Here is a 19,768-nt window from a genome sequence, read left to right as displayed (position 1 = left end):
CCCTGGTATATATATATTCACATTACAATTATTTCCTAGCTCTTTACGAATGCTACAACAATATAACATTGTGTTATGTGTAGAATGTATCAATGTACAGTGCGCATGCTTAGTTGTGCGCCGCTGATTGGCTGCAGCATGTAAACAATGGTGAGCATGCACCTTCCGGCATTCCCCGGTCCGGTTGTTCCCGGCATTCCGCGAGCCGGGCGGGGCTCCGCCCCCTGGTTTCCGGCATTCCGCGGGCTGGAGAGGGCTCCGCCCCTCGGTTTCCGGCATTCCGCGGGCTGGAGAGGGCTCCGCCCCCCCTGCTTCCCAGCATTCTGCGGGTTGGGCCGAGCGGTCGGGCCTCAGCTTCGAGCTCCAGGCAGGATGTGGGCACCGCCATGTTAGAGGGGCGGAGCGCTTTTTTAAAGCATGTTATCGAGGAAAAAAAGTAAAAACGAAGCGTCCAAACCGCCTGAAGTTCAAGGGAAGTACGTCAAGAAGGAGACCTCTCCACTCCTGAGGAGTGAGTGCCGGGGCCGGGGGGAAAAGGCCGGATCTGGGTTGGGAAAGGCCGGTTTGGGAAGGGCCGGGTGGGCAGGTTTTAAAGTTCCCTCACCGGATGCCTGTGCGCCAGGGGCAGCCCACTGGATGGGGGTCCTGACACTAACATTTTGCTGCATCTTGCGTTTAATTTTTTTTAACCATGATATTTATATAGTCGGAAGGAAGCCTTGTGATTTACTAGTTGAGGACGGCAGTAAGTGAGGTGAGGGATGTGGACATGGGTTGGCGGAGGGGGCTTTTAACTCGTGTAATTGAAACCCAGTACAGCAAACGTGTTGCGAATTATGTTTTATATGCACCTTTTTAAAAAAGTTAATTCCCAGTCATGTTAGTTGCAGAAACAGGGCAAGTTATTTTCAGCAGGAAATAGCTGGCCCCCGAGTTTACAACTTGGGCTGTGTCTTATGCTCTCTCCACTCAGTCTGGAAACAGCAAAAGCATAGATGAGGATTTCAGCTTAAGTTTGAGGCAGGATCAGAGACGGAGGATGGTTACAGAGGTGGAGGCAAGCAATCTCTGTGATGGAGAACATATGGGGATAGCTCAGGGGTGAAAGGATGGCAAGAGTTGCAAACAGCCTGGTTCAACCTGCGACAGTGGCCATAGAGGGATGAGTTGTGACAGGCAGTCTGACAATAGTGAAGTTGTGAGATACAGTTGTGTGCCATCAGCATATATATGGAAGCTGACTGCATGAGGTTGCGGGAGAGTATGCGAATAGGATGGGTAGAATACGATTTTAAAGTGAAACTGGCGACGTTAAACATATACTGACACTACTTACTAATGACAGTTTAGGTGAAACAAAAAGAGTCAACATTAAGTGAGGACTTACCGTATTAACTGCTCCACAAGCAATATGGAAACAAAAACCTAGTGTCATAAAATATGACCAATTCAGAAATCAAATTTTAATAAACTGACATTTTACATATACTTCAAAATTAAATAGAATTGTGACAGTAGGTACAGTAGGTTGAGGCTGCAGTGTTATTTGACTCCCTATCCTTCAATATATCAACCTGTCCATGGAATATCATACATACATGTCCATTGGATTCAATCCTGTGATTGAATTTCAGGTTGTTCTATAGGTTATGAAGCAATTGACATAAATTATGAAGTGTTATAGAAATTTAGCCCACTACTTAATAAAGATTGGATGTTTTGCCAAATGTTCTGGGAGGTTTTTTTTATATACAAAGAGTTTACACACTTGTCAAACATTTATAGTGAGATGCAATAATTTCTCAACTTAGGAGGTTGATCTTTTGTCTCTTGAAATCCAAGTAGTCTTGTAGATTTTATCCTGTCAACTCTCTTATTCTGTTGCTTAAATACATTGTTTCTTGTTGAGTGTTAAGGATTTATAGTCATGGTAATCTTCAAGTATCTGCATCTACAGATTAAATTTTTTGGTAGACTAATTTGTGGAGAGTGTCATAGCTGACCTTATTCCCACTATACTCACCTGATGTCACATTTTCCAAAAGGAATTGTTGGCTAACTTTGTCCAATATCGCTTAAGGATGTCACCATCATTTGTACTCTAACTGCTATTCCTAGTTGAAATCAGCTAATTCAAACCTGAGCTGATTGAAATGTATCATTAAGGGATACAGTCAAGCTCTTGTTTGAACTACTTATTGTGCGTGTCCTCAGATCACATGAACTTTCAATTAATACTTCATTAATCATGTATGCATGTTTCAAGCTGCTGGTACCAACAGTTCTTGATTTGCAACTCAATGGGGCAGCAGCATTAAAAATGGCTCTTTCAAACCTCCAGGCCCACACATTTGAACCAGACAAATGAATGAAGAACGGAATTGTTCCGTGCCCAGGCTGTGATTTGACATACCCAGATTTGTGTCACACCATGCTGTGCAGTTATGTGGTGAACCTTGGGAGAATACTGTTGTGGATGTATTTATCACTTCATTGTAGAATGAAGTGTAAATCACTTATGTTGCCATATTAATGGATATCATATTTTGAAAGAAAAAAATTGTAAATGTGTATTACCATTGTCATAATCCTGTTGGGGACCATTAATGTTTAAAGGAATTGGTTAACCTACAGAATTATGCCACAAGGTTTCACGTTTTTCAACAAAAACTGACTTTATTGTATATCAAAAAGAATTAAACAGAGTAAGCACTTTTAACACAATTGCTCATAAAGACTTGTGCTATAAACTCAGTTCTACTTTTTACTCCCCACACGAGTTCCCTTACCTTCTGAAATTTTGAATGTTCATTCACTTTTCCTGGGACCAATCCAAAGGTATGCCACGGCCTTCTGGAATTTACTTTAACTCCCCTTAGTATTCCAGCTATTCCTTGGTACAAATTTCATGGGGATCCTTTCATTAGCTTTTGGTAAAGTGATCCTACAGTTTTATTTAAAGACCTTATGACTGGATTCTTCAGCTCCTTGTCCTGGCTTTGGGCATACATACTGTTTTTTTCCCCCCAGTCTTCTCTTCAGTACAGCTCTTTCAAACTAACTATTCGAGCTGACAGTTTTCTGCCACAAGGCACTGCAAGAATCACTGTAGATTTCTTCCACCAGCTGCAAGAGAGCACATCTTCCTGCTGCTTTTCCCCCACGAAATCCAGACTGAACTGCCTATTTCTGTCTGCAAACACAGATAAATTAAACAAAAGAACCAGCTAACCAAGGCTCTGCCCAAACCACTATATGGCAATGTGGCATGTTTTGGAATGTCCTCAAACAAATGTAATTATTTTACCTTCAACACAACTTTTATTATGTAACCCATAATTTATATTATGGATGGATGTAATTGCCCTCTTTAGACTTCCTGGCTCCATTATAAGCAAAGAAATGAGAATGAGAACATTCATTGTTCAAGTTTTGTTCACTGACAGTGCTAACCTTGTAAGACAAACATAAGTTAGTTTTTAAACTGTAATTAACTCCAAGCATATTTGAATTGCATTTACTTCAGGTTTGCTTATCAGTCTTTCATTCAGATGCCCCTGTTTCTCCACAGTTAAAACTTAATTCCTAAAGCATATGAATCATGAACTAGATATTGGCATCACCATTTAGTAGATGTAAATGAGGATCACTGGGGAATTTAGTTTTGTTCTTGAGGGAATTATTAGAGATTAACTTAGAGGCAAATTCTTGTCTTGCCTGGCAATTTTGCAGAGGATTTTGATATCTGGTTTTGAAGAAATAACTGAATACAGTTCAACATGCCCTATAGCAATAAGGATCAGTTTTAAACTCCATGTATGCAGCTGAACTATGTTTATTACACTGAAAACATTTTGTATTCTTGTATTTAAAGACTATAAACCAGCATGTAATGCTTGCTATCTTTTAATTACAGATTTAATGCCTTCATTTATTCGCCATGGGCCAACCATTCCAAGGCGGACTGATGTTTTAGTAGAGACCGGAACTTCTGTTTACCCCTCGATTGATATTGTTTCCCGAAACCAAAGTTTCCTGCGAGGTCCTGTCCAAAGGCCAGCACGTGAAATCATTAGACGTGAAAGCAGTAGGCCTTCAGGACCTTCCTACATCACACGTAATGAAGTTCCTCAAGAATATGGTGTCTCATCACAATCCTATCTAGCTGAAATTAACTCTGAGAATGGTGATGCTGGCCAGCCTGCTGCCCGTTATTATTACTCTGAACCATATTATGAAGATGGACAAAGACGGCGGCATGTAGCTGAGCGTTTCTGGGATGATTATAGATATTATGATCACGGTCCTGATCCTTTTCCACGGTTACCACAGGGGCAAAGCAGACATCCAGTTGGTAAGTTTTCTGTTCATGAGTATCAACTGGGTGCAGGTATAGTTTAAAGACCATGGAGAGTTTCATTTAATTTTCGATTTGTCATTTTGCTGCCTTCTGATTTGTTACTTTATCATGTTACGTGACACACCCTTCATTACTTTAACTGTTAGCTTCTTGTGGTAGTTTGAAAGATATCTGCAACATATTCAATTAAAAATGTGTTGGCTGCAACCAAATATTTCACTAGCAGCCTAAGAAATTCCACATATGAAATTGTCCTCCTATTACTGCCATCAGTACTTCTTGGGAGGAAACTGCACCCATCTCTTTGCTGTATTAATTTTAGTAGTTTGAGAATATCATTCTAGTAATTTGTACTGCATCTTTAGAGACATATTAGAGGGCTCTTCCTTTTGAAGTAGTTCAGGGCCACAAATTCTGAAAATGAGACTTACAATTAAGTTAGCTTTTAGAATTACTGGTTTACATTGATGGTTCAATTTTCAACATCTCTTTGCTTGATGTGTATCAATTTTGAAGTTCTAAAATTAAAATGAGCAGCTATGAATTTCAGCTCTTTCTGGGCATGATTTATCTATTTTTGGTCATCAGTGTGGTGTCACAGCTTGTAATGGAACATTTCTTCCCTCTGTCTTTGCTAACTAATGGCAATATTAGAATCTCCCAGTTGAAGTATAGCACAGGCTTAATAAGGGGAGGAGTATGCTCTACTGTGCTAGAGCCTCAAAAGAGAGCAATGTTATTCATATCTTATGCCAGTTATAATTAAGGCTTCTGTAACACCCATGTTTTACATATTTGGCATCCCTTTTCTAAACTCTGAAATCTAATAATACAGGTTCAGGTTAGGGATTTATTCAGTCACCCAATCTGCAGATACACCAGGGCAGTGTTCATCTGCAGTAAAGGATTCACTGGAACATCCAGCCTCACCACACTCCAACTAGTTCACTCTGATAAGACTTTTCAATTGTTCTGACTGAGAATTGTTTTCAAAGTACACTAGACCTTGGGTTAAATGCTTTAGGGTTGTCCAGAATTGCATACAGACACTGAAAGGCAAACCTCTATGTGGTTGCTTCATAATGATTTATTTGTTAGGGACCTGCAAGTTGAAATTTTTCCTGAAGATGAAGACATAAGAATTGTTACTCACAATAAGTGCTTGTTGTGGCAGAATGAGTCCAAAGCTAGTCTTTTACCTCAAGCTGGTTTATTCTCAAAACAACCTTCTTACAGCCAACTTTTCCCATCCATTCCACACCAGAGTATTACAGCTGTACCCATTTATACTATTTTGATGGGTGAACCAATGCCCATCACCCGTTTTAACAAGCAGTTGTCTTTAACAATGTAATTGCCAATCAACAAGACAATGGTCAAGGTCCAATGGCAATGTAATTACTGATACATTAACAACAATTGGTCAGTGATTCAGGAACTGCCTTATGTCCACAATGTTTTCTAGATCTCTGTCTCAATTAGTGACCTCCACACTTGAAGCTTGCACTTATTAACAACATTTATCTAACACATCCTTTACAGTAATTTTCCACGTGAATCAATCCAGATCTGTATTACTGCAATTGACTGGTTCTGGTATATCTGCTCTGTTACATTCTGGAGATTGATCAGCCAAAGAGTCCTTAAGATAACTGGGAGTTCTAAAATAATTTATTCACGAGAAAGACTGCATGTCAGTTTTACTCAGTAGCATTGTTCTGAACCAGAAGGTTAGAAGTTTGGCTCCATCCTCATAGTTGGAGTTAATGTAAGTTGGTGCCCCAGTGCAGGATTCAAGAAATGCTCCATTCAGAAGTGCTAAACTTTGAATGAGATGTTAAACTGAGATATCCTCTGTCTGTAGCAGTAGTTCAGATGCACATTAAAAATCTTATTATTTGAAGAGAAAGGAGTTCTCCGAATGTCCTGGCCAACATTTATTCCTCACTTAACATCAGGTTTGATGTAAGACACTCCTTCAAAAACTATCTTTCAAATTGTATTTGTTAATGATCTACTATGACTTTAGGTGTAGAAATTCTGCGTATTGAGTAGTGTCTATTTTCCGGAAGTTTATAATAAACTCCTGTGCTGTTTCAAACAGCAAATAATACTTGTGCCAAGGTTACTCCCTTGTGTCTTTATCCTGTCACACATCCGTTTACTTGGCAGCAAGCATAAAAGTGATGGTGAAGGGGTTATGACGAAAGGCTATTTACATCATCCTGATGTATTGCTCTGAATGCGCTTTCTCTAATCAAATAAGCATCTTATGAATCCATTGTAAAGGATTTCAAACTTGGATCTTAGGCATGCGCGGGGACCTCTTGGCTCTAAAAGGTAATCAGATTCCTATCCATTTAAATCAACTTACTGGTATGATTTTGTTCATGTGCGTTAACAAAAATGTTTTTTCTAATAATAGGACTATTTCAGTCTTGTACCTAACTTTCCCCCCACCCTGTCTGGAGCATCCACCTTTTGAGGGTGGAAGCACAAATATGTTGCTATAGGAAATAAAGGGTGCCTTGTATCCCATGCTGCAGTTCATTCCACCCTTGTATAATGGTGCCTAGATGAGAGCAAAACTTTGACTGTCTATAGTATATAATCTTAAACTCTTCCTACTTGTTGGATGTTTTAGACTCTCAAAACTTATTTGCTTGTTACTCTACCCATAATATCAATCAAAAGGTAATTCATTTAGATCCAAATGCTGCTATCTGAAATTGTCTGTAAACAGAGAAAAAGAAAAACACGAGGGGATTATAGGGTGGTGGTAATGAGAGGAAATCTCTCAGAGGGTTTGCAAATATGTGATCTTATCCCAGTCTCCTGTATGCTTTGTTCTGGTAATGTAGCTCAATTCCTCATCTCCCATCAATAGCAGCAGTTTTAGTGTTTAATACGTGCTTTATAAAAAAGGGCCGGATGGAAGAAACTTTGCTGTTTGCCAACTCTTATTATTGTTAACAGACCATGAAACTCTTAACAATAATCTGCAGTTTGTCATGTCCGTAAAATATGAAAGAGATCATAAACTGCTTAATTAAAAAATGGACTTTGCTGGACCAAAATATCGTTGCTACTGGTCTCATGATTTACAAGTTGGCCTCAGTTCTGGAAGCTTCCAGCTGTAATTTCAAGACAAAGCTCGGCCCTCATCCTTGTGGAATCTCACCCCCATCATTGTGTGGACCCGTTACAATTAATGAAGCAAGGGAGCAGCAGATGGTCTGTCTCCCCTGCCTGGACTTATAACAAAGGGAGAGCCACCGAAACTTCTTATTTCTGCAGAGGCACTAATAGTCACCATCTATCTCCAACAGTGAACAATGGATTTTGACCAGAGATGTAGAAACTGATTGTTAACCTGAAACTGACTCATCAAAGGGAAACACCACATGACCTAAGCTCCTTTGGCCTTTTGAAAGTTTTAATGTTACATTCCTGGACTCCCAGGGCAGTCTGCCATTAACATACAGCCTGTCAACACCGAAGCAGGACTCCAGGCTGACAACAAAACCTGTCTCAAGTCTAAACCACCTCGAAGCCTGGTTCTCTGGAAGATTCCTGCCATCGCCTTTAGAGAGGACCAAGTCTCTGCATACCAACCTCACTTTGCTGCATCATCACCAACTTTGAAGGAATTCGGCAACTCCTGCTTTCAGCTAAATGAATCCGTCTGAACTTTTAAGTCCTACATGAAGGAACCCTCACTGGGTTCTGATATTCTGGACTCTAATGTTCATGTGAATTAGTATTCCTATCTTTGTTTCTTTTTATTCTAGGTTATTTCTAGTTGTAAAACTTTTCTTTCTTATTTCCTCCTTGTGTGTGTGTACGTAGTTGCAACAACCATCCCCAGGGTTTGAATGTATGAATAATCAATATTTCTGATTTAACCATAAAGAGAGTTTGCTGCGAGTCACTTTAAAAATTGACTTCACAAACAGGGTTTGGGGAAACACACCACAGCCTGTTTCAAAAATTAAAACGCCTCTGCTTACGGACAGATGGCAAGGAAAAGTGAATGAGTTCAGTTTGCCCCTGTCCGTAACAAGTTGATGTTGTTGATATAGTTGCAGAATCTTGTCCTGTGCAATTGAATGAGCTTTTTCAAGCATCTGAAAAATTAATCAGATAAAGGCTTTGAGAGGAAATATCCTTGGTATTAAATGAAGTTTATACGAGGAGAGTTGGCCATGCCTCAAGTCAATTGGAATTTTATGATATATCTTACCATGTGTGTGTTCACAAACTACTTGGACAGGTTTCATATTTACACCAAAGGAGGTGGTTGTAATTGGTTTTTATAGAGTTAGCTAAACCACCCAGAGTTAAACTACATATAATGCCACAATTGTTTATTCTGCACTTATGAATATAATTTTCATAAGACCAAGAAAGTTTACTCCTGTTTCCATTCCCAAAGGGCAGGACAGCTTGTTTTGGATTTTTCACTTTGAAGGAAAGTTCAAGGTGGTAATATTGAAAGCTTTGCATTTATTATGTTAAAGGCTAATTGCCATTAACAGTGAAGAATATTCATACTATGTTACTTGAAGATCCATCTCCTGGTATCTCAACAAATGTACCCAGTGAGTAACTTTCAAGATGGCCCAAGTCCCTAGCCTGTGGCAAGCTAGTTGCTCTCAGCTAAGGTGAGAGGAAGAGAGAAGTTGACCTTAAGAAAAATGCAAAAAAATCAAGACAAGGAAGAGAAAGTACTTGAGGTCAGTGTATCTGCAACAGCTGCATGAATGGACTTGAATGAATTTCAGCTATAGTTATCCATAAATAGAGTCCATCAGTACCAGGACAGTGAAGCTTTTTCACTTCATGGTACAAGTCTGGCTAGCAGGATCCTGTCACGACAAGAATTTTTCACAAGTTCCTAACAAAACAAGCCAATGTACTTGGTTTCCAGTTGGCCTCATTTCAGCAACCAGAATATTTATGAAATTGATGCTTGTGTTGCTGCTGCTTTGACATCTACTTGATCCATTTGTAGAAACAGCAAATGTTGAAAATACACAGCAAGTTCACATTTTGAATGTAAGTTTCACCAAACAGAAAAATGAAAGATGAGTATTTTAGTAGGACTTTGGGGACAGCAAAGGAATATACAAAACATAAGTTAGTGTGTTGGAATGACCTGCAGACTTGCTTAATAAACAGGGAACTATAGGATGACATAAGTGATCGTAGTGAGGCAGTGAAATGACATTAAAAGAAGATGCAACTAGCTAAGAAATTTAAAAATATCTAGGAAAAGTTCAAAAAGGCAAGAATGTGGGGCTGGGGAGGAGGGAGCAGAAATGGCAGGAGAAAATGGAAGAAAATCCACAGATACAGGAATCTAATGAAAACAAAAGAGTGAAGACACTTCAGTCTACCAGCCCCCAAAAAGAGTCAGTGTAAGAAGAAACAGATATTCCTTCAAGTATGAACTCTCCCCGCACCACCCCACCATGTCCCACTTTAATCATTGCTCCAACTATGTTCTGACAGAATCTGTCTCCTCCACCCACCCTCCAAGACTCTGCAATATACTACAATCTCAGCACTGTACAGAAATGGGGCTTATAGCTGAGGTCTGAGGTTACTGAAGTCAGCATTCAGAGCAACAGGCTGAAGTATGTCCGGGGAAAGGTGAAAAGGATTCCTAAAGTTTGCATTGCGGAAGATGAGAATCCTCTACTGACAAATTGAGGCTATCCAATAGTTTCCACTTTAATGAAAAAAAATGGCAAAATGTAGCTGTATTACCAGTATTGATGTCCTGGGATTTCAGTCCTGTTTGGATAGGCTCATCTCTGACCTATCCATTTAAACGCCTGTCATTTAAAAAAAAAATTCTAAGACATTTGTATTGTATGCTCCATTTTTGTTGAACTTTTTGTGTTGTGATTTGGATAAGGTAATACATCCCATGATTTCATATGAAGGTCATGTATATAATTACATGAGTTTAGTTTTGGTGTTTACCATTTATCTGTCTGCATTGTGGACTGATATGAAGAAAAGGATATATGATAAACAAAAGTAGACTAAATGTAATGACTTACAATATTTTTTTCATGGGAAATTTATTTTGTACATGGACTAATACTTTGGGCCATAAAGTTTGAAGATCAGTTCTGAAATTAACTGTTCTAATTTCATCTTCAGCGATATTGCAATTGATAAATAAGGCTATGAAAACCAATGGGTAATTTGTGCATTTCTGAAATCTAATAAATGACAGCAGTTCCAGATTAGGCCATTTTGAGGCATTGGAATTTCAGTATGTTATATATTTACATAAATATCAGTTTATAGAGTCATAGAAGGAGGCTATTTGACCCATTGAGTTCATGCTAGCTCTCTGGAGCAGCTTAGTCAGTCCCATTCCCCTGCTCCATCCCTGTAGCCCTGTACATTTATTTCCCTCAACTGCCAACCCAGTTTCCTTTTTGTTTTAAGTAAGATTTTAAATTTTAATACTTGAATGTAATGTTGGGTCCCATGTAGGTATTAATTTATAATTTTCTGTTGAAGAAACTTCAAACTTGATATCTTTATTTTTAAGACATAGATCCATTGCTTCAAAGGAAGAATATTTAATTTATTTTCTGTGCATGTTTAGGCATAGGAAGAGTTCCTTCAACATCCATGGGAAACCTAACAAATCATGGTACTGACGAATTGCCTCTTCCTCTTGGTTGGTCAGCGGACTGGACTATTCGAGGAAGAAAATACTATATAGACCATAATACTAACACAACTCATTGGAGCCATCCGCTTGAAAGAGAAGGCTTGCCGCCTGGGTGGGAGCGAGTGGAATCGCCTGAATTTGGTGTTTATTATGTGGATCACATCAACAAGCGAGCCCAGTATAGGCATCCTTGTGCTCCCAGGTGCAGTAAAGAATTTGTTTTATTATTTCCTTTCCCCAAAATTGCATTTGAGAGCAAATGTATGTATGTGCGCCAAAAATTGTTGCACCATTTCTAAATTGTTGTGTATAGTCTACTCTTGTTATTTTACACTTAAAAATTGAATTATTCTGTAATTTCCACAAAATAAATAAAAGTAAAAATTTGATGCTTAAAATGGGAACTATCAGATCATTTGAATTAAACTTTGATTAGATTGTAAATCATGTTAACCACTGTATTCTGCAGTGAAGTGCTGATAGAATACTCAATTTCCCTTCTACCACCTTCATCTCTTAGACTTACCGCTCAATTATCAGCTGGATGTAAAAGCAACATATGGTTTCAACATCATGTTTGTATTTTGCTTATAATGCTTGTCTTGTAAGTTTTTAAAAGCTTTGCCCTGCTTTGGGATAACAGATGTAAATGTGTTTTGTGAAATTTCCTTTATTTTGGCAGAGACATTGCCAGCATTCATATCCATTATCCGCTCAGCTTAATTTCAAGGTGTTACATTTTAAGGGATCCAGCCTCTCATTTGTGTCAGATGCCAACACCAAACTGAGATGTCAAAAGTACTCATTCTGTAGTAACTTCGCCATCTTGTTTTAGTTCCCTCTGTGTCTGTGTGTAAATTTGTTGACATTGCAACAGGAAGTTAATCACGAGTTATGTTATTAAGTGTATATATTCCATTTTGTTAAAACTCTTCTGTACATGGCGAATATTTTGTTTTTCAATTTGTATAAATTAAATATTTTACGTCTTATGAAGGTTGCTATTAGTTTACTTGTAAATATATTTTGCTCTTTTATGCTGGTATAATGACACCTGAGCTTTCACTTTGTATTCCCCTTAGATATTTTATGTAAGCTTTCCCTAAAGCGTACAAAGAGTTGAATATTTTTCCAAGTAACATTTCTTTCCTGCTAACCTTTCTACTGAAATCTCTTTTGAGGCTACCCCAGCTCTTCTTTTGATTTTGATTTGAAGCCTTGTTATGCCCAACATGTATTGTAATCCGACAGACTTCAGCCTTGTCTCCAGCTGCCAACACAACTTTTTGAATTGGGCTATGGTTGGCGTCAAATGACTTTGTGCTAAGTAGCTGTTGAAGGGAGTATGAATACTTCACCCTTTCTCTCCATCTCCACAATAAGAGGCACTTTGTGAAAGCAACACACGTAGGGTTGGTAACGTGGTAGACTGGAGGAATAGACCTGTGCCCATGTAGATAATTGAAGAGCCAGTGTTATTTTTAAAAAAGCCAAATTTTGTATGTCAGGAACCAAATAGATTTATTTCAAATAGCACCCATTCTTATCAATTGACATAGTTTAGCTTCTACTTCATGTAATAACCTAAAATTTTATGTAATTAAAAGTACCTCTTGCTTTACCTGCTACTAGAAAATATTTGGGTAAAGTAAGATTTGATACATGTCCATATGTTATTTAATGTGTGAACTTTTTCTTTTACAGTGTTCCCCGGTACGACCAGCCACCACCTCTTGTTCCTCCTGTCACATACCAACCACGACAAACCGATCGAAATCAACTGGTTCCTGCAAACCCATACCACACAGCTGAAATTCCAGATTGGCTGAAAGTCTATGCCAGGGCTCCAGTAAAGTAAGCATTCATTAAAAATAATGAAGCAGCAATTGCACGTGTCATTCCTGTTGTAGCATGTCTCATTTCATTTTAAGAATCTGAATAAAATCAATATCAGGAGTGCTTGTTGTTATAGATATCTTGGTTTTAACCAATCTGAAACTTAGTTTTTCACAGAATAGAATGAATTGATCACCAGATGATGCATCCTTGAATCAGTAGATGCACTTTTGTTATTTTGCACACTCTTCTGCACCATGTCCTTAAGCAGACAGACTGAAGGAAGGTCTATATCTTAACTCATAAGCTGCTAGCAGTGTGCTATATGTTTAGTCTTTGGGAGGTATCAATAGAAACAGGAAAAATTAATTACCAGCACTGAGTTTCCCCCAAAAAGGGGGAATAGGTGGTGGGTAGGCTAATTGTATTTTTATATATAATTCCTTACCTTCAGAGTTTGAAGGCTCCTCTTCCAACCAGTAGGAGAGTAGAGGACAGTCTGTGGTTTATAGTGATGCTCCTCAGTAATTGGCTGGGTCATTATCACTGAAGTAATATGTAATGTTCACCTGAACCCTGATAGATATACATATGTAGTATATGCTCCTGTTCAATTCATTCGATTCAAACTTCTGTGCCTGGCATCAAACATCCACTGTGATGGACACCACTGATTTTTAAAAAAATTATGATGGCAATATGTACAGGTGGACTTTGATAGTCATTTGAACCAGGATTTTGTAATTTGATTTTGTTAACTGTTGTATCCACAAAGTTTGTACTATCATGTGTATTGTCCTAAATGTATGAACAATCTGTTCTATTTGGAGGGAAATTCTTAATTTTTTTATTGAGTTGACAATGATATGTTCCGTAAGGACCATGGAATGCCAGGTTATCTTTGATTGTCCCAAATTTTTCCTTTGTTGGATTTTTCACAGAAATGTAATTTGATTTCCTGTTGCATTGCCCACAGACATTTTTAAAGACAACTTTTATATGCAGAACCTTAAAGTTCAAACTCCACTAACAATGCCTATGTATTAATTTTAGCTTTACTGTTAAGTATAGCAAAAATTGTTTTTTATTTTAAAAATTGACATGATGATAGTATGATTATCTGATCGGATAGTGACCAGATAATCTATTTTATTACTATTTGAGAGATCTGGTTGTGTGGAAATTGGCTGCCACAGTTCCCTACTTTACAACAGTTACTACACCTGAAAAGTACTTAATTGGTGTAAAAGCTTTGGACGTCCTGAAGTCATGAAAGACATTATATAAATACATGTTCTTGGAGAAAAATACACAAATTTTTCTTCATTAATTTGTAAGGTTTTTGTACCCCATAAAATCTTTTGGAAAGGATCTTGCGTTATTCATCTGCAGTGTATGATAGAGGCTCCTCTTGTTCTACGGTGTTAGAATTGTGCAGAAATTACATTTTGTTTACTTTTATTTCTACTACTTTCCACCTCCCCCCGGAAAAATGATCAGTCCTTCAGATTAGTTATTGCACACATTAAAATAAAATGAACTGTTTGACTTTGTTTCAGTTTATCACAGATGAGATGTACAGCCAAGTTTTTGAGACAGCCAGAGCAATATACAGAAAGACTACCTTGTCCTGCTTGAGCCATTGACTAACTTGTGCAGAGCAAACAAGAGTTGCTAACACATTACTCAGCCATATTCAAAAGGCCAAGAGAGGAAACAGTGAGGGCTCGATGTGCATGCATGTATTGTATATGTGTTGTGTTATGGACAGGAGAGGGTTTAATTTAAACAGCCCTGATTTTTTCTTCTCACCACCCGTCCGTAAATTGAAAGGTGTGTTGATTTTGGCTTCCCCCTTTATAAGCGATGATATATTTCCCAACCCCTCAGTTTTGGTGTGTTCCAATTTCTATTAATAACCCCACAGCAAACTCAAGATAAAGTGAACTCAGAGGGTTAGTTTATTCGCACACACTGAAAACGCAGGAGGGGGGGTCTCACTACATAGCCCCCTGTGCATTCATATAATAAATGAGGGATAGAGAAAGTAAGATTTATAGGGCAAAGACCACAAAGCAAAGAATTACTGTTTCACGTGAGCCCAGAATCAAAAGTCTGATGGTGAATTCCTTCACAGAGGTCAGCAGGCTGAACTGATGCTGGATAATTCACTTTTCCAGTACAGATGACTTCCACAATGCGATAGTTATGCAAAGACGAATTAGTCTTGTAAGCATTGATATAAAAGTTCAGAAGTTCCAGTAGAAACAGTATAGATGGGGGCCAGGCATTCAAACCTGGACAGAGCCCCTTTTCTGTGCTGCTGCTTGGTAGATGGAAGATGGCAGACTGCTTTACAGTACAGCGAGACAGCATAACTGATTCTTCCAGCAGGGGGCTCATGTCACATAACTCCCAACTCTCCGTTTTGGCATTGACACAGGGTGTGTATTCCTTTGTCTGGGTTCCTGAGATTGTTCATGTTCCATTAAGAACATGAAAGGAAGGTTGCAGGGCCCTTTGACCTAGCGGACTAGTAGACTCCAGTTGGCGAGGCCTGGCTAATGAAATGTAAATGGCCTTTGTATAATTCCCTTTGAATTTGGTCTTTGCAGCCTACAGAAGTCATTAGCAATTCTTCAGAGATGACGAGCTGCAAATTCTTTCGATATTGCTGGATTAGCTCCTATTGTTTGAAGATAACATACTTGGTTTTAGTCATTTTAAAAAGTCATTGTCCAGTTTTAAAATGTTAGGAATTAGCCATGATGATATATATATATATTTCATAAAAATGTAGTGTGAGGTCATAGCCCTATTACAATTGCTATAGTTGGAAATTAGGTGCACAGAAATAGCTGAGCTGTTTCCAGGGGAATGTGTTAAAGGTTGGGGGACTTTCTTGGCCCCCAGTGGGTTGAATTGAGCTATGTGTGGGAAAGTTGGGACAAGAATGAAGTGCATAAATTGATAATTTTTGAAGATTAAATTTACAAGTTCTACCATTCCTTAACTTGTTAAAATTCATTCATTCTTCGCTGTAGTGTTAAATCTGGTGAAATGTGATGGGGCAATTTGGCGGGTGACAAAAATGGAAAGTTTGTGTCTAGTTCTCAAAAATAATTGGACATTACTATATCTTGATGGAACTCTTTTTTTTTACCAAACCTGATATGGCAGTTGCAAAACAGGTGTGGTAGGAATAACTGGACTTTTTGAAAGTGTAAACAGTCAATGTAAATTTGGCATCTGTAAGACAACATGCTAATGTATTTTTCTGGGTGATGCAGGAAATGTAACTTTCTGACATGACATTGATCACAGTGGAATTCTTAAAAGTTGAAACATCTTGAATCTTGTAAGTAGGAACTTAATAAACAGATCAGCAAAGTGAGCTTCCATAAGCTGACTTAATAATAATTTGATAGCTAGAAGAATTTTATGGCTGCTTATTGACCTGCACAAGAGAGAAAAGGCTTTTCTTGCTCAGTAGTGTAAATAAGTGGTTACAAAGTACTTCGAAGGGAAACAATGAAGTTGGCCATTAATTGGAGAGAAATCATCTTGGTTTACATATCTTTGGAAGTGTTCCAGAGTTTTCATGTATCTATAGCAGATCTGGGACTCTGCGACATACAGCACGATAGTAAGCACAATGGCCTGGTAGAATTTGATTTTGGTTTTCAGCATAATGCCATGCTGCTTCCACCAAAGATACCTAAGGTCCATCATGAGAATTCAGTGGTAGGACAAAATCAGAAACTACAAGGCCCTCCATCTTGCTGGGCTCAGCAGCATGGAGACCATCCTCTAGAAAATTCAGCTTAGGTGGGCAGACCATGTCTCCTGCATGGATGTGCACAGAATTCCTAAGCAGATCTTCTATGGGGAACTGTCTCAGGGCAAACAACATCAAGGTGGTCATACAAATGATACCAGGACACCCTAAAAAAGTGCTTTACAAACTCCTGCATTACACAGCAGCTCTTGGGAAACACTACAGCCAACTGGCCCACGTGGAGGCAAGCATTCATTTGGTTCAGCATACTTCGAAGACCATCTACATCAAACTTGCAACATCCTTTATGACCAGAGGAAAGCCAGAGATGGTGCAGTTGCAGAAGTTCCCCTAAGCACCAACAATGACAACATGACCTGCCAGTTCTGAGGGCGTCCATAACGTTCTTGCATCGTCGTCTTCAGTCATGAGAGGACCCACAGAAGATGATGCAGTCACTTGCAGCTTGTACATACTTGAATAATGAGGAAACTACCACCAGGGGTTTGCAAAGGCTCTAGGGTAGCTTATTTGCATCATTTTTAAGATTGGAAATGTGACTAATCTGGTCCTGCTGCCAACTGACATTGCTGTCTTTACCTAATTTGATGAATACCTTATTTCTATCTACTTGGTTTCTTTCAAAAATTGGATGTGCTGGGAATTTATCAGGAAGCCTGTCCATGCATCTATAGGTGATCTTTCTCACCATATGCTTGTTGCCCTGTGCTACCACCTCAAATGTGTTCACTGTTCCAGATATACTAAGCAAATTTAAGTTCAGAGCCAAATAAGCAAATAGTAACGTTGGGGAAGGAGAATTTGTCTACTTCGATTGATTCTTTTATTAGTATAGAAGAGTAGCAAATGCTCACCAGGAAGGTGCGAGGTGTTGCCCAGTAGCTCTGAGTTTGTAGAATTTAGCTGAATCATGTGGACTGTAATGTCCATCTGTATTCAGCCAAGGCGGCAGCTGGCATGCTAAATTGGCTTCTGTGGTCAGGTTTGAAGATGTAACAATAAACCAAGGTTGTCATTGCTGGTTGCTACAAAGCAACTCCTGTTGCAAGGGCAGACGTGTGAATGACTGAAGATCAGATTGTGCTGCACCATAATGCTGCAGTAAAACAGATTGCTGGCATTTACTGTCCAGACTTCAGTCACTAAGATCAGGTTTTGGATGGGGACTGGTGCCATGTAAGCACTTCCTGGAAAACAATCAGCATCTTCAGGAAAACAAGGGACGAAAGAAATGTGGAAAAATAATGAAGGGGTGGGAGGAGAAGAGAATTTCAACCAAGCTGTCAGCACTTTTTAAATAGCATATATATACCTAACACAAATGGGCTGGGGGTGTCAGCATTTGTTTATAAAGACTTTACAAACAGAGAGGGGTAACTTTTATCCTGGGCATAAAGGCTGAATTTAAGTTAAGCTCCACATGTAAGGCTGTGTGGTAACTCCCCTCCACACTGGTCACCCAGTCTCCATTTGAGCTAGACAACATGAAATTCTGATTTGGGCTGTACCTCTCAGAAAACTCTTTCGAAATAGATGAAACTTTTTGTATACATGATCAATTCCTTCAGTGTTTTTATATTTATAGTTTATATATTTTTATTTTTGGGATTATGACCATTAAAGGAATTTTATTTTTGGATGTAGGAAAATCATTTGGAATGCTTGAATTTTTAATATAAGATTTGCATATAATAATGGCTAGTGTATTATTTCCATCAACGTAGTTCCATTCCCTCACCCACCTTTATTTGAATAACTTTTAATTGCAGATGAACTATATTAAGATGAGGGATGTGCTGTTTTCAACACAATGTTGATGCTCCTGCTGGTCTTTGTCGTCATTGCAGATATGATCATATCCTGAAGTGGGAGCTCTTCCAACTAGCAGATTTGGATGCTTACCAAGGATTGCTGAAACTGCTCTTCATGAAGGAATTGGAAAGGATTGTGAAGTCATATGAGGCTTATAGACAAGCACTTTTGACAGAACTTGAAAACCGCAAGCAAAGGCAGCAGTGGTATGCACAACATCATAGCAAGAATTTTCCAGCAAATGCCTGACAGCCTATGCATTTGAACACTAAATGGTTTTACTTCATAAAACAATTTTGTTTCTAGTGCAAAGTATCATGTTTGCTGTATTTCTAATGAAGCAAAAGAAGTTCAGCTTGGAGGAAATAATTTGCCTCTAAATTTCAACATTATGACCAATGAAACAGAACATGCTGCATACAATTTGTTTCTGTATATGTTGGTTTATCTATTTTACCAAGTCTTTGTGCAGTCTGTGCCTCAAAGTAAAAGTACAAATATTGGTCCAGAAACAGCAATTTTGCAACAGACATCAAGGTCTGCTTGTAAATCTTTAAGCATGGATTGTTAACTTTGGTTCATGAAATAAGCTAAAGCATCCAACACTAACTTGGTAAGAGAACATTAATGTGTCTGTGTTTACATACGAAGCCAAACTCCCAAGGGTTTTCTTGTGAACATTGGAAGCAATGTTTGATATTGTAATGGCATTGTTATATGCCAACTTTTTTAATAGTAATGACATGTGCGAAATCAAACACAAGCAGTTTGGCATTCCACTGTACTCCTTTTGTCCTTTTAATTACTTTGGCTCCATATATTGCATTCATTGAAGACAACTTTGTTGCTTGAATGCAATGAGGCTTTTTTGGCTTGTTTAGCAAGCAGTTTATTAAAACAGACTAGTCACAAAGTTATTTCAATTCTTTTGCAAATAAATCAGGGATACAATATTTTGACTCTTGTTATCTATAAACTGAAGCATTTTATACAAACTGTAATAACGTTTTGTACAAATAAGCTGATTAGGAGTGTATTTTCATAGATGCAATGCTTTTAAATAGATCGAAATTTCACACTGTATGTGGTTTCAGCAATTCGGTAGTAGACAAGATTGCTATTTATTTTTTATTTAGTGCAATAATATGTATAAACTTAAATAAATTTCAATAAACCTTTGTAATTGTCCCTTTTATTCCTCGTTCATTCATTCATTCTCCACAATCAATTAGAAATTGCTACCATTTTTGGAAAGCAGGAT

General features: G+C 38.4%; 1 protein-coding gene across 1 annotated transcript; it reads left to right on the top strand.

Annotated features, from left to right (window-relative positions):
• The first annotated feature begins 310 nt into the window (after positions 1-310).
• Positions 311-19,700, top strand: sav1 (salvador family WW domain containing protein 1). Its single transcript, XM_078562537.1, has 5 exons — positions 311-511; positions 3,917-4,354; positions 10,992-11,262; positions 12,765-12,914; positions 18,543-19,700. The coding sequence occupies exons 1-5, from the start codon at positions 418-420 to the stop codon at positions 18,754-18,756; spliced, it is 1,167 nt and encodes a 388-aa protein (XP_078418663.1). The 5' UTR covers positions 311-417; the 3' UTR covers positions 18,757-19,700.
• Positions 19,701-19,768: the final 68 nt, after the last annotated feature.

Source organism: Cetorhinus maximus, chromosome 18, assembly GCF_964194155.1.
Source record: "Cetorhinus maximus chromosome 18, sCetMax3.hap1.1, whole genome shotgun sequence".
Classification (NCBI taxonomy): Eukaryota; Metazoa; Chordata; class Chondrichthyes; order Lamniformes; family Cetorhinidae; genus Cetorhinus; species Cetorhinus maximus.
Note: the sequence above shows the minus strand (reverse complement) of the source record. Positions and strands in the feature narration are given on the sequence as shown.

What these genes read in the sequence shown, in the direction of transcription:
- sav1 (XM_078562537.1), top strand. Translation starts at nt 418, where the DNA reads ATGTTATCGAGGAAAAAAAGTAAAAACGAAGCGTCCAAACCGCCTGAA. An exon ending in GACCTCTCCACTCCTGAGGA is followed by an intron (nt 512 to 3,916) that starts GTGAGTGCCGGG and finishes TTTTAATTACAG; the next exon opens with ATTTAATGCCTTCATTTATT. An exon ending in AGGCATCCTTGTGCTCCCAG is followed by an intron (nt 11,263 to 12,764) that starts GTGCAGTAAAGA and finishes TTTCTTTTACAG; the next exon opens with TGTTCCCCGGTACGACCAGC.